Source organism: Sebastes fasciatus, chromosome 10, assembly GCF_043250625.1.
Source record: "Sebastes fasciatus isolate fSebFas1 chromosome 10, fSebFas1.pri, whole genome shotgun sequence".
NCBI classification, from domain to species: domain Eukaryota; kingdom Metazoa; phylum Chordata; class Actinopteri; order Perciformes; family Sebastidae; genus Sebastes; species Sebastes fasciatus.
In genome coordinates, this window is record NC_133804.1 from 29,230,279 (window position 1) to 29,245,947 (window position 15,669).

The following is a 15,669-nucleotide window of genomic DNA, read 5'->3' on the forward strand; positions in this document are numbered from 1 at the left end:
AACAAAGCAAATGTATTCAATGTAAAACATGAAGATTCAAGATTCAAGAGTTTTATTTGTCACGTCCATCATACAGGATGTGCAGTGAAATGCAAAGTGGCAGTGCTCACAAGATTGTGCAGAAACACGTGTCATTAAGAGGAAAACTGAAACATTTAAGGTAAGACAATACACATTATCCTCCTGTAACAAATGAAAAATGTAATTAATAAGAAATATAACACACTTTTGCTGAATTAAATACACTTTTGGGGTTTTGCTACTACAGGTTCAATGTTCTTTATTTGTCTTTGGCAATGAAAACTCTTTGGTCTCAGGTTCCTTCAACAATGCTCATAAAATATGTCTATATAAAAGCCATTATACCATGGGTCTGGGTCTGGGTGAATACTCGATTCTGATTGGCTGCTGGATGCCCATTAATTACCTACCAAATAGATGGCGTCTGTAACATACAAGCTACAGGAAGTAAGTTAGGCTGCGTCCTACAGTAACAGTAATATATCCTCTCTTTTGTTCCTGAAACTCTTGATATTGTTTCGTGGACAATGACATGGCTGGATAGCTAGCTTGCCTTGTTGTTAAACATGCTGTCAAGTATATGCCTCCGCCATTTTGGACTGAAAGCGACTACCGGATACCAGTTAAACATCCCACTAGAAAGTGCCATACGAAAGTAAAACAAAATAGTTCCTAATCTATTGTCATATTTACTAAAATGGCCTGTGCTGAACTGGTGCTGAACAACAAAATATTATAAATATATTAAGCGCTTTCTAGTCCAAAATGGCGACGGGGACTATTGTCACAAACACATGGGAGTTTCTCTACTCTTTGGCTTAGCCATATCTCCCTCTTTACTGTAGCAGTGAACAACGTTTCCATGGCATCAGAATTTTATGGGATGGTAATGATTTCTCCAGGTATGAGCAGTGAAAGTCAATTGTTCGTTCCATTGCAACATCAGTGCCCAGCAGCAAAGCTACGCCTCCGCCATTTTGGACTGAAAGCGACTACCGGATACAAGTTTAACGTCCGACTAGAAAGTGTCGTACAAAAGTAAAACGACATTATTTCTAATATATTTGTCATATTTACTAAAATGGCCTGTGCTGAACTGGTGCTGAACAACAAAATATTATAAATATAACAAGCGCTTTCCAGGTCCAAAATGGCGACGGGAACCATTGTCACAAACACATGGGAGTTTCTCTACTCTTTGTCTTTCACTTAATTTATTGCTTTTATTGGCCTTTTCTTTACTGTATTTTTTTGTTACCTTTTTATGTATCTTTGTCCTCATTTGTTTGTTTTGTTGTGTTTTTAGCTCGACAGCCCTGTGCTTGTCATCACTACTTTTAATATTGACTGATGTATTTTTTATTATTGTAAAGCTCTTTGTGATTTTGTATCTGTGAAAGGTGCTATACAAATAAACGTTACTTACTTACTTACTTTGGCTGAGCCATATCTCCCTAGTTACTGCAGCAGTGAACAATGTTTCCATTACATCAGAACTTTATGGGATGGTAATGATTCTTCCAGGTATGAGCAAAAACCCTCAGGGTTACCAGAGTGAATAGATTATGGATATTTTAATTATTATTTTTGGTTGCAAAACGAATGAAAATATAAATTTATGGTCTTCATTTTTTGTTTCTTCTGCAAGTGACCTTTATTACAGTCCATTACTTTATATAAGCCTATAAATCCTTTTATTATTAGCAATATGTTCAGTTTGGTGTCTAGACACAATATTGACTAAGCACTTGAATGTGAAGCAAAAAACTATACTGGCCTGTTGAAAATGAGAGAATAAAATGTTAATCAGCAGCAGGTCTTTTTTCATTCCTCCATCTATTAAATCCTGTATTTGTAACATATTGATGTGGCGCCCTCATGTGGTGCTGCAAACTTTTAGGCCTGCAGGCTAAACCAGACAGCTGCTACACCAAAAGGATTTAAAAACAGGAGCTATAAATTCAGAGTGAAATGACAGACCTTTTAACTACTTAAAAAAAAAAAGTATAAAATTGATAAGAAAAGTATAAATATGGATAAAAAATAATAAAACCTTTTGTGCAATTCAGGACAAAAAGGTATAAAATCATATTTTAGTTTTCAGTTTTAAATTGATCCAATTAAATACATTTTCAAATATTTATAATAATAATACATTTTATTTATATAGCACTTTTCAAAAAACTCAAAGACACTTTACATAGATAAAAAATATATAAAACACAATATTAATTACACATATTAAAAGCAGTTCTAAAAAGGTGAGTTTTGATTAGTGATTTAAATGAATTGGAGAATCTATGTGATTATTTGCTGGTTTTAAGTAGATGTCTGGGTATGGAAAGGATTTAAAAACAGGAGCTATAAATTCAGAGTGAAATGACAGACATCTGACCTTTTGACTACTTTAAAAAAATAAAAAAAAAGTATAAATATGGATCCAAAGAATAAAACCTTTCATGACAAAAAGGTATAAAATCTTATTTTAGTTTTCAGTTTCAGTCTCACATTTTCAAATATGTAGAGAAAGCATAATCTATGTGATTATTTGCTGGTTTTAAGTAGATATCTGTGTATGGATGTGCGCTCATGTTGCTCTATTTGATGCTCTGAGCTCAAATAGCAAAATGGCCTCTTGCCTTTTCCATTTGTAGGATTTGGCTGTGCGTTTTTCTTTTTTTTTCTTTTTTTCATTTCCAGATTGTACAACTGCTACAGCGCCCCGTTGTTCTCTCTGTGTGGATGATGGCTTGTGGGCTACAAAGGAGGAGGCAGTGGCGCACAAGTCCCGCCTGTATTCCCCTCTGGAGGAGTCTCAGTGTCTGAGCTCCAGACTGGGGATTGGTGCGGCTGCTTGTCAGTAAATGATCCCACCCTCCACATGCATGAGGAGGGGAAACCGAGCCAGACAGTGACGGATCTGATCCTGCAGCCTGTCACACCAGCACTTCCACAAATAAGCTTTTCCGACGCTGTGGACACCTGGATGGATGGAGAGATGGATGGAGAGATGCAGCCTGCAGATGAAGGACCGTGCGCCCAGAAGATGTGCCGACAACAACAGCAACAGCAGCAGCGAGGTCCGTTCAGCAGCCTGAAAACCTTCCAGAGCAGCAAACGCTCTGCAGCCAAGTCTCGCTTTGACAGGTCGGCTATGGTCGAGGTGCCTCTGTTTGGAGACGGACATCACTTCACTTTCCATCCAGAGCAGCATCACCATTTCCAGGCGCACCATCACAACCAACACCACCAGCGTCTGCAGCAGCTCCACCAGTCCAGCAGCCAGCAGCTCCACCAGTCCAGCAGCCAGCAGCATCACCCGACGCCTCAGCAGCAGGATCGTTTCCCATGTGAGAACAGGCCCAGCAGCAGGGTCCCGACATCCACCTCGGCGGCGGTGGCATCATCTCCTGGTACCCAGCAGAGGCGCTCCATCAGCGGCAGAGCAGAGCCCAGGTTCTCCCCAGACTGCACCTATGGTATCAGCTCAGGTGGGTGTCAAACTTGTTCAAGAGTGAGTGATGAGAGTGCTCTATCTTTTTTTTTTAATAATATGTTTATTGGGTTTTCTTATTTTCACAAACACAATAAGAATAAAACAACAACAACAACAACAACAACAACAAACAAACAAACACTGGTACAGGTCAGATAAAAAAAAAAAAAATGTATATAGGAGGTCATAGGAAATAGTCCACAGTGCAGGGAAGTCGCAGGATATATGAGTTCATGTTCAAGAGACTCCTTGTGAGATAATGGAAGAGAGATCAGGTCCAATATAATTCAAATGTGCTCCATCTTTAAAGGTATAAATACATTTGGGATGTTGAGACTTTTCTGAGCTACCCTTCCTCTTGATTCTGGTGTATATTTTGTTTTTTTTGTTGAGCATAAACTTCAATGGAAGACAAAAAACAATAGGTCATTAAAATGCATCTCTTTTGTTTGAACTTCCTCTTTTTTCTTTCTTCCTTCCTGTCACCAGTGATTGATTTGCTGCTGTAATGAGAGCAGTCATGATTGAATCTCCAGTGTGCATGTGCTAAAAATGACATTGGAGTAATTGTCTGTCCATGTTTGTGTGTGTGTGTGTTTTCATGCATGTGTGTGCGTGTGTGCAGTAAGGGCCCCTCACAATCTACTGGGTGAAACACATTGTTCTGTGCTAATTTTTCTCCTCAGCTGCGGTTCATTAGAGAGGCTGTGCAGGCTCAGGAAGAAATGTGTTCCCTGTGTGGAGGGCGGGTCCATGGGAACCAACATTAAGATGAAAGCAATGAACCTAATCCTGGCAGTTACCAAATTAAACATTACATCTCCTCCTCCTAATCAGATATTAATCTCTTTATCACCGCTGGAAACAGAGGCTCAATTTGCTGCTGGTTATTGTTGCTTCACAGACAATCGAGTGTTCAGCTCAGGTTGCATTGACTCACCTACATGAGAATTTGGCAAATGTGTGCAGGAAGTGTCACAGGTTTGGTCTAAAAATAGGCGTTACATCTTTAACCCACTTCAGTCTGTGAAAGAGCAGCCGGATTCATAGGTTTCAATGATGATGACCCATTGTTTGCATCCCTTCTGGCATGCACATGTTCCTGATTTCACTTATGGAATAATCACACAAAACCATATTTTCCTCTGCTCATATTACACAAGATGTAGCAGCTAAAACGTGCCGTGCATTCACACTGATAATGACACATCAAAGTGCTTTTTATCTGCACGATGGGTGCAACTTAATGTCCCTCTCATGGCTGAAAAGGAAAAAAAATTGATGCCCTTCTCGTGAAGAGAGGCGGCGGAGACCCCTGGACTCAGCAATCAGTTCAGCACACAATAACACAAATTGCATTGAAAAGCCGTTCCCAAAGAGTTGTGATTAAAATAAATGGGGCTCATAAATTTGCCTCTGCCGAGCGTGTTGTTTTTAATGAAATTTTATGAGGCTCTCAGCTCACAGAACTGGTGAGAGTAGGGTGGCGGGCGGGCGGGGGGTGCAGGGTGAAGGCGAATGATATCAGATACATCTCGACGGGTAAACAGAGACAGCACGCATATTAATAAATGCGACACATCTGCGCCAGGCTGATAGACACGTCTGAGCGAGTGGCAACGCAGCAGTGGCCGCCTAGAACTCATTTTGTCTGTGTGTGTGTATTTGTGTGTGTGTGTGTGAGGACAGTGGACTCATAATCATTACACGGCGGTATGTGTGAGATCATCTCATTGAGACGTGCCCAGACTACCAGGGAAACTGTACATCGAGGCTCGTATCTGGACAATAACTCAGTGCTGATTTTCTGCGCTCGGCTGCGTTTGGTCACAGCAGATACTGTGACTTTAGAGTTTATTGACATCTGAATAAATCAGCATAATCAAGCTGACATTTCTATGAGCAGAGGAGCCGACTGTATGTGGAAAAGATCTGCCGCAAAAAGAAAGAAAATGGAGGCAGAAAGAACCAAATCCAGCGAATTACAAAACACAGAATCAATCATATTGTTTCCACAAGTGTATCTGCTGCTTTCCTAAAGATACTTCATTATGTTTTAGCACTCAAGTACTGTACTTTTGAGGTAGTTGTACTTCCATTCTCTGCTACTTTCTACTACATTTCAGAGGTAAACATTAAAACCAGTGATTCCCTTTTACCTTTTCGGCTCATGACCCCTTACAATAAAGCAATGTCTAGTTGGTGTCCCATTTCAGATATCTATGAGTAGCAGATCCACTAAAGAATAATGTCCCCTCTAAACTTTTCACACGGCTTAATTAAACAAGTTTTCGAGGCCCAAAGAGGTCAAATTATTCAATATTTCACCTCATGACCCCTCAGATTTATTTTCTGCCTGGGGCCTGACCCCTACTGTACGTTGGGAACTAAACAACTTAACTGTTAGGGTTGTAATGTTACAACGATCTGCATCGAAATATCGATTCAATCATCAACAATCCAATATCATCAGTGCAAAGTGAAAACATCGATGCATATCGTCATCTTTAAAGATGCGCCTTTTCTTTTTATTAATTCCCACAGCACGTCTGTCACCTGTTCCGCCCAACCGCACCTCCTTCCTACAGAGCTCAGTAATAAAATTGTCAAATTATATTTTAGTTGCTTTTTGTGAGCTTATATAAATATAACTGATTGTGTTTAATGGGCATATGATATCGTCCCATATCTATTGCAGGCCTCTGAACTGAATTGAATTGAAATCGTATCGTGGCAGACTTTGTGATCAACAAATATCATATTGTTGTTCAAAGAAGCAATATAATATTGTATCGTGATGAAACTTATGATTTAAACCCCTACGAACTGTATGTAAAGTAATTAAAACTCAGTACAAAAACAACGATGCATCAGTATTAATGATCTAATAATGTCGAGTATAATAATATAACAGTCACAGAGGCCTTTTTTATGCAGAACGAGTACTTCTATTAAAGCTGGATGATGGCCAACAAAGAAAAGGTCCATTTAGCAGCTTTTGCCTATATCACATGGTCTTCATCAGTAGATTGAGTTTGCCTGGTTGTCATGGATGGAACTGTAAATGTTAAAACTTTCCATGATTCTGAGGACTTCTCTCCCATGTTGACTCAAAAGTTTGTTCTATGGCAAACTCAATCTGCTGATGAAGACCCTGTGATGCAGTCAAAAGCTCCAGAACAGCTACTAAATGGACCGTGGTGAGATTATTTTGTCAACTTGCTGTTTCTAAGGTCAATAATGAACCTTGAACTTCAGATTTCTGAGTCTATGAACACAATCTGAGTCTATGAACACAATGTACGCCAGTAATTCTGCAGTGATGACCGTCGCTGACCTCTTGATTTGTCCTCTCTCTGCCGTAGAGAATCGTCTCATCCTGGATGCCTTCGCCCAGCAGTGTAGCCGAGTCCTCAGCCTCCTCAACAACGGCCGCCTCCTGGAGCCCCCCTCTTCTTCCACCTCCTCCTCCTTCTCCTCCAACATCAAGCTGGAAGACGGGCCAGGGGAGGCACAGCGGCTTCACTGCTCCTCACTGGGGAAGACCAAACCTGAAGAGAGCTCCTCCACCACCACAGACCCAGAGGAGGAGGCCCAACAAAGCCATTTGAACCAACAACAGACCTCTGCCGTGCTCCGCATCTTCACAGACTCCCTACAGAACTATCTGCTCTCAGGGCCTCAGCAGCAGCAGCAACATCTGGCTGCCGGTCTGGAGGATGAGCAGTGTCCGTCGGCGGAGCCCAGCTCAGGGGTGTCTCCTCCAAGACACAACCTGGGAGGCTGGGGCTCGCCGACTCCGTCAGAGTCGTACGGCCACCCGTCGTCCACGCTGCCTGAAGAGGATGAGGAGGAGGAGAACTGCTGTCCACGCTGCCTGGAGTTGGAGCAGGAGGTGCTGTCTCTGCAGCAGGAGAACGAGGAGCTCCGCAACAAGCTGGAGAATTTCCCAGGTGAAGTAGTCTTTTCAGGGTTTGAGTCTATTCTGTGGGCCAAAGGGACAGTGATACAGATTGAAGGAAAGGTGTTGTTCAACCACAAGCTAACAGAAATTATTTATGTGTCTGGAGAGCTACTGGAGGGATGAACTCCATTCTTCTAAAAGATATTCACTCATTCAGTGTCTGAGGCAGATTTTGTGATTTGGAGGTCTTAGACAAACTCAGGCATGAGGTCTCCGCTGTGTCCTATTTTCACTCTTTTTCTAGCAGTGGTAGAAGAAATACTTAGATCTATTATTTATGTAAAACTATAAATACCACTCTGTTAAAAGCAAGAGTCCTGCATTCAAATAATTTTTTTTAGGTATATCAACTTCCCAGTTCGAACACTTAAATAGCCCTCATTGAAATCGTTATCTCCTAAAAGTTGTAAAATTAACTAATAGCCAAATCCAGAATTATTTTCTTCGGCATAATGAACTTGCATCAGACCCACAGGACTGCACCGCCCTGCACGCTCATATGACGTATCCAGTTCTGCCAGCTTCCTGCTAGCTGTATGCGGCTGTAATAATGGATATATTGTCTATAATTCATCACTTCTATTATCTTATAATACACCCATGGGCTGTAAGCTTTAAGCCTGTACCGTGGTGGATGTGTTAACGTCTCTGTTCCCAAACAACCGGCTATCGGCCAGTAGCTAGTAGTGCTAGTAGCATGACATAAACAGAATTTAATGGAGTTGTAGACTTTTTACTGTTCAACAGAGGCCATTTCAGTAGAGACATTAAATATATGACAATAGAATAGGAATTATTTCGTATTTTTGTACGGCACATTGTAGGTGGACGTTTTACTGGCGTCTGGTAGTCACTTTCAGTCCAAAATGGCGGAGGCGTAGCTCTGCCGCTGGGCGCTGACGTTGTAATAGCAATATACGTTCTTTGCCTGAGGTTTGAAGGAAAAAAGCTGAGGAGACTTGACTTGGTGACTTGGACCTATAAATATTGAAAGATGCAATATTATGCATAGTTTTTTATTTTGGAGCTCTGCCAAACATTCATGAATAATAAATAACTGGTTATGTTATTTATGCATGTTATGTCTCTGTAACCTGATTCATACAGCGCCAGAAAAAAAAGGAGAAAACTCTAAATTCATATGAGAAATTTGCCTTTTATTATGAAATTAATTTGTCTCTGTACACATTTAATTTTCATATAAAGCATTGATAGACCGGGAAACGTTGTGTGACTTGGACTTAAAAACAGCTCTGGTTTAATCTAGTATAATGCATTATATTTTATTTGTTGATGGCAATACATCCCGTAGTTGTTGAGACATTTTAGTCTGGACCAAAGTGAAAATCATTTTATCACATGATGATTAAAGTCGATTATCAAAACAGCCAATTCATTTTGTGTAGATCGATGAAGTGTTTCTACTCTACTCCACTCATTTATTCAGGCTCTTTCTTTGATCTGTCATCTGTCGGTTTGTCGCAGTAACAATAGTTTAAGATGAAAATATTTTCCGTAAATGTTCAACAGATTTCTGCACCTTTTATGGAAAATTATTTTTAATCCTTTTTTTCAAACATAGCATAACAAAAATAACAAAACATATCACCGGTGCCATAGTACAAAAAATCATATCTTACATTTAACATTTAATATGTACATACATATATACTGTACACACATACAAATCGCTTCCCACTCCCACACAGAGACAGGTCCAGCCTTCCTCCCACCCGAGAGGTAAAGTTACAGAAAAAATTAAATTAAAATAATTTTAAAAATAATTTAATTCATTAATTAAAATTAAAGGTAATAAGTACTACAATAATTTAATTCATGGTAGTAAGATAGAAACCTTAAATAGATAAATAAATTAAATGTAGAAAAAAAAAACAGTACATAGAAAATAATAATTAGTAATTAAGTAAATACCATAGAAAGGTTAGGTTAAGAAGATTTTATATAAGTAATCCATGGATCCTATAGAAAAACTGTGGGCTACCTCTTATAGCATAGGTTATTTTTTCCAAGGGAGCACATGAATTTAACTCATTAATCCTAATTTTAATATTAGGGGGATCGTCATGATTCCACTTAGATGTGATACATCTATTGGCAGCCGTGATTGCCACGTTCACAAAACCCCTTGTCCTCTGGGAGGGAAGATTCAGATCAGTCAGTCAGTTCTGCACCTTTTATTCATACTAATGCATTAATCAATACCAAACCTACACGTCCATGTAATCTGTCAACATCAGACCTCAATAACTTCAGTTTTTGTGTGTCATCAGTTTCAGAGAGCGACGTGCTCTCGCTCTCTAAAAGCATCACAGAGTTTGGGGCAACAGTCTTAATAGCATCTATTTTTATTAACTTTTCTCCCCAAAGCTTTCTGAGCTCCCCGGTGTCACCTTAACCTAATTTGCACTAAAATGGCTCATTTTATCTGCACATCGCTGGATTATTGTTGTTAAATTATTCACCAGATTGCTTGCAGGGACATTTTGAAAATGTGTTTGTATCTCTGGTCACATTTGTTTTTTACACAGTTCCTTGTCAAAATGTCCTCGACTACTTCAAGACCGTCCTTGAGTTTCACAACCAGCTGGTCCAGCCGATGCCAGAGGAGCAGCTCACCGAGGTGAGGAAACACTATACATTATTCACAGCTATTTAAAGCATGTGTGATCGCTAACATATGTTAAGGTGTAAAAATATCTGATCGCATCCATAGTAACTTCTTCATTGTGTTAATTGTGCGATTAAGTGGTGTGAAAATTTGGAATTAAGGAAAACTCTGTCTCTGCAGGAAGAAGAACGGCAGACAGTGTTTGAGGTCTGTGTTTTTTATTTAAGTATACAGTCATTTCTGTTGTTTTTTTAAGCACATAAAGGATTTCAGCGTATATTTGTGTAATTTGTTGCCTGTGAAGCAAACAGGAAGTGGTGGCAGATTAGTGAAATTGACACTCTTGGATGTTGTACACCATAAAAGAAGGTTAAAGGTCAATTTCAAAGGTGACAAACCTTTAGACAAAGCAGTCAAATTTGGAATTAAAGTAAATTACCAGGTGAGGTTGCATGTTATGCTAAATTCCTATAAAATTATCAAATTAATACCTGATAGATGAATGTAATGCTGCTCTATTTATACTTTTTTTTAAAGTTGTGGACATAACTAACTCCTTCTTGACTATTACATCTTCTCTCCTCCTCCCTCCCCTGCAGGGCAGTAAGCAGCTCCTGGAGAACTACCCTCTCTTCATCTCAAACAAGCAGTGGGACGAAGCCGTCAACTCCTCCAAGAAAGACGGCAGGCGGCTGCTGCGCTACCTGATTCGCTTCGTCTTCACCACGGACGAGCTCAAGTTCTCCTGCGGTTTGGGCAAAAGGAAGCGTTCAGTCCACTCAGGAGATCCTGGCCTGGAGAGACGACCGCTCAACCCCGTCAAAGTCAGCTGCCTCAGAGGTACACGGCCGGGAAAAAGTTTGTAGAGTTACAGCAGAAGAGTGTTTTTTTTATGCTTCAGTCTGCTCAATTGAAGTGATACATTATTATTGAAACACAGGGAATTGAAACGCTAGTAGAACTCCTCAAGCCTGAAGCTCTGGCAAATGTCTGTTTATAAAATGTTAGTGTTGTTTGAATGAGTACTCCCTTTTACAGCCCATGTTTCAGACTTGAAAAGCAGCAGTAGCTATCAAGTGAGCTCATTATTTATGGGCTCATATCAATACGAAACTGAGACTATGTTCACGTGACAAGCAAATGTGGGCAAATGGGATTTTTTTAAAGTCTAACTCTACCCCTGAGCGTAACTCTCGCACCGCTATTTCATTCATTTCCACTATAAAATGGCTCATATGTTTGTTGTTGTCTCACGATTTATTATTTTAAACCTGCAATAACAGATCTTTTCTGCCACTTGGGGGCAACAGAAACAAGTTGTGAACACAACACTGACACATCACCACTTTCTATATTGATATGTTGAACTTTTTAGCAAACAGTTGCTTATTTAAACATCCAGCAGATACAGAGCAGCATTATGATTAATTTTGAGTCGTGTTTGTGTCCACCTGATGAATTTATGTTCAATATTCTCTTTTTTTTAGCTCTGTTTTTGGTCTCCTGAGGGAAACATCTGGCTCTTTAGCTGCTAAATGCTACCCTGGAACAAATCAAGGCTTGCTTTGATTCCCAATCATTTCAAATCAAATATTTTTAATCTTTTTTTTTTACTTAAAATCTTCTCGCCAGAGTTCATCCGGATGCACTGTGCCTCAAACCCAGACTGGTGGATGCCGTCAGAAGAGCAGATCAACAAAGTGTTCAGCGACGCCGTCGGTCACGCTCGCCAGGGCCGAGCGGTCGGCACGTTCCTGGGCAGCAGCGGCAGCAGCACCAGCAGCCTCTATATGGACGGCTTCGACGGACACCTGTCACAGGACGAACTGTATCTGAAAGGCTGCCAGAACGGCCAGTCGGACTGAAGTCAGAGGTGAAGTTAAAGACAAATGCCGGAAATGTAGCTGTACAACAACATATCCCAAAACACTGACCTTAAACCTGTCACTTTACACAGTGAAGAAAACATTCCAGTTTATCAGACAGAATATAACTACAGTCTCTCTTAAGCAGTTTGAATAGTTTGTAGCTCTTTTGCCATTTTTATACCTACAATTTTGTTTAGTCAAAGTTTAAACTTTTAAAATTTGAGTCTTCCATTTGCTACTTTTTCTATAGTTTGATGTTTTGAGCACTTATTTTTTGGGCTGGAGTCCCAGTGATTTATTTTCACAATTTCCATGCATACCTGAAGGTCATCAGGAAGCTATTTGTGTTAATGTTACCCAGGTTAGAGACTTATTATCACTGACACTGCGCTACTCCATCACGGAAATATTTTTCTGCCAGATTTGGCGTCATTGGCGAAGCACCTTTACTTGCAGCCCTTCAACAGGAGTGCCTCTGAGAAAGTCACGTTTTGTTACCTGTAGTCTTGCACCTTGCATCACCCATTTCTTAATTTGAATCAATTCTGATGTGTCAAGTTTTAAAAAAGAAAAGCGCACTCAAAGTCTTTCCAATGTGCTTAAATGCAGCTTCCCTTAAGGTGAAAGATGTTCGAGGCTGATTTCAGAATATGCAACTTAAAAAAAAAAATGTGCATCACATTGCAGAACAGTCTTAGATATTAACAGTTCAATAACTGCAGAGTTCCTGAAGTCTGCAAGTGTTATAAGAGGTCTCCTAAATTACTTTGAAATGCTGTACATGGCAGGGATAAAAGTGATATGCAGATTTGCAGAAAAAAAACAAGAAGACTGTTTCTACTTTATGCTAATTTCTTTTTTTTTTTTTAAGTTATTTTTTTGGGGGCATTTTCCATTTTTTTTATGACAGGACAGTGGATAGAGTCTTGAAAGGGGGGAGAGAGAGAGTGGATGCGGAAAGGGCCACAGGCCGGATTCGAACCCAGGCCGCCGCGGTCAGGACCAAGCCTTAATACATGGACGCCCGCTCTACCAACTGAGCTAACCCAGGCGCCCGTTTATGCTAATTTCTGCACTTTCTTTGCTCCGTCATAGATTATTTTATTTCATCCTGGCGTAAAAAGTCTTCAACTGTGAGATAACATTTATTGCGTTCAGTTTTTCATCAGTGAGAAGACTTTTTGACTCGGGATGAATGAATGTTGCCATATGCAACCCGGTCTCACGGCAAGGCGTATAAATAGCACTACATTACACGGACACTACGCTTGTCATGAGGACGCATTTCAGGGCCCGGACACGCCAAACTGACATCAAAGAACTAGTGGCGGAGCGCTGCTGTAGCTCACCTGGTAGAGCGGGCGCCCCACGTACCAAGGCTGAGTCCTTACCGCAGCAGCGTGGGGTTCAAATCCGACTTGTCATGCTGCATTGCTGCATGTCACCAATACTATCTCTGTCACTCTCAATAAAGGCACAAAAGCTAAAAAATTGTGGCGATGAAGGCCGCCTGTTACGTCGCTTTTGTCTTGGCAGATATACAAGCCGTCGTTATGATACGTACATGAAACAAAGCGGCGTTTTCCAACCATTTTCACACCACTCTCACTCACCACTTAGCTTCATTCCAGATGACCATGTCGCTGTGAAAATATGCGTGTGTTGGAATGATCAGATGAGATGAAGATGAAAAATGAGAAGAGCCTTCTGTGTTTGCCCTCTTGACTTTACTCGGCTTGCTTTCCTCACTTCCGTTTCTCTTCTCGTGCACTGATTCACTGAAGCTGAACAGCCAATCAGAGTGACTTCTCTCACTGACCAGCTCCGCCGCCGACTCAACATGCTGAATCAGCTGAAAAAAAATCCGGCACGGGCAGACTAGAGCCGACGGTGCGGGACACACCGCAAAAACTAGGCCGACTGACGCTCACCGACAGCCCCAAACTGTCCGACAGCCGACCGTCGGCTTGGTGTGTCAGGGCCTTTAGACTTTTTGTGTGTCATTTGTACGCAACACAATTGAGCTGTTGCCCCCGCGACCCGATCCCGGATAAGCGGTTGAAGATGGATGGACAATAAAATTACGATAACGTTTGCAGTTAGGTTTAGGCAACGAAACCTCTTAGTTTAGTTAGTTTTAGGGAAAACGTCATGGTTGGTGTTAAAATATGTACAGAAACAACGTAACATAAGTACGGAAAACATGTCACAAACGTCACTAATGTAACTTACAAAACAAAACACGGGTCTCCTGCTTGAAAGTCCTGTGTCTGTTGGACCAGTCCACCTCCCGAGCAGTCTTTCTTGCTTTTTATTGTACGTCACTAGCTCTGAGCGTAGAATATATATGCGTATGTGTTTACATTGCAGTCAGTACAGACTACATTGCGTAGTTTGTAGTAGTCGCACGCTGAATGCCTTGCGCATTATCATGTCATTCATACGCCTTTTCGTGCGAACGGGCTGCCATATAATAATGCCTTAAACTTGATTCAAGACCTCCACAGTATAAAGTGTTGATGCTTTCTTTGTGTGTTATCAGTCATGTTTTGACAATGTGGTTTACTGTCTTCTTCATGATGACGGAGAATATCCACTTCTAACTAATTATCTGTTTGACCCGAGTGGGGGAAAAAATCTAGCACTTCTTTCTTATTTGCACTTTTACGTGTCTCGTTGTGGCTGAAGCCGCTCCACACCGAGAACTCCTTACACATTAATTATTCTTTGACTTTGTATTTATTTTATTTGGTACTCGATCTCTTCACTTCATGAAACCGTTTTCTACGTTTTTCGAATGTACCAGATTTATTAGGTCCGTTTGCCACGTCGACAGTGCTGTGTAAATGTGTAATATAAAGTACAGTATTGTGTGAGGTGTCTCTCTCTTAAAAAGCCAAGTAGAAAAGTGCCACAGAAACCTTAAAGCGTTGGATTCTGTCGTTGTGTTGCTGTTCTGAATGTGAGCGTTTCTTTGTATTTACTCCCTCAAAGTGGCTGTTATCAACACTGTGAAACATCAGTAGGATTTTTACAAATCTAATAGCTTCTGTTGTTTTTTATTTATGATAAATAAAATAAGCACTGAAGCTGAAAGCTTACATTGATGATGATCTATCTATTTACTGTTATACCTGTTATGTAAACTCGTAAAATTTTTTATTATTCTAGATATTTTTGAATTCTTAAAGAAGTAAAAAAAGATCAGTTTAAAGGGACAAAAATGTTTATTTACAGTACAGTTTTATTTTTGTGTCATCAAATAGCATCAAATCTATGATTCTAGATTGTGATGCATTGGATAGTTTAATTATATTTTGACTCACTTGAAGTTAAGCTAATTATTGTAAATATAGCATTAATACTATTTAAAATTCATGTTTTCATTCACATCTAGTATAAAGTAATGATTGGACTGAACAATAGTATTTTTTTCTGATGTAGGATGGAGATGAATCTGAGATGAGATGAGTTGAATCTATAACACTGCATCATATTTGATCAATTATCAGTATGTTTTGTACGTAAAATCAAAGTAACTAGTAAATAGAGCTGTCACATAAATGAAGTGGAGTAGAAGTATAAAGTAGCATAAAGTGGAAATACTCAAGTAAAGTACAAGTATGTCAAAACTGTACTAATTTTGAGGTGCACACCAAAACCCTTCAGACTCCATTCTAACTAGCTTTGT

At 40.1% G+C, this 15,669-nt stretch overlaps 1 protein-coding gene across 1 annotated transcript; it reads left to right on the forward strand.

Moving 5' to 3' along the window:
- The first annotated feature begins 69 nt into the window (after positions 1 to 69).
- bend4 (BEN domain containing 4) lies at positions 70 to 13,040 on the forward strand. Its single transcript, XM_074649294.1, has 7 exons — positions 70 to 160; positions 2,722 to 3,512; positions 6,883 to 7,470; positions 10,031 to 10,122; positions 10,291 to 10,317; positions 10,710 to 10,950; positions 11,743 to 13,040. The coding sequence occupies exons 2-7, from the start codon at positions 2,903 to 2,905 to the stop codon at positions 11,973 to 11,975; spliced, it is 1,791 nt and encodes a 596-aa protein (XP_074505395.1). The 5' UTR covers positions 70 to 160; positions 2,722 to 2,902; the 3' UTR covers positions 11,976 to 13,040.
- The last annotated feature ends 2,629 nt before the right edge of the window (positions 13,041 to 15,669 follow it).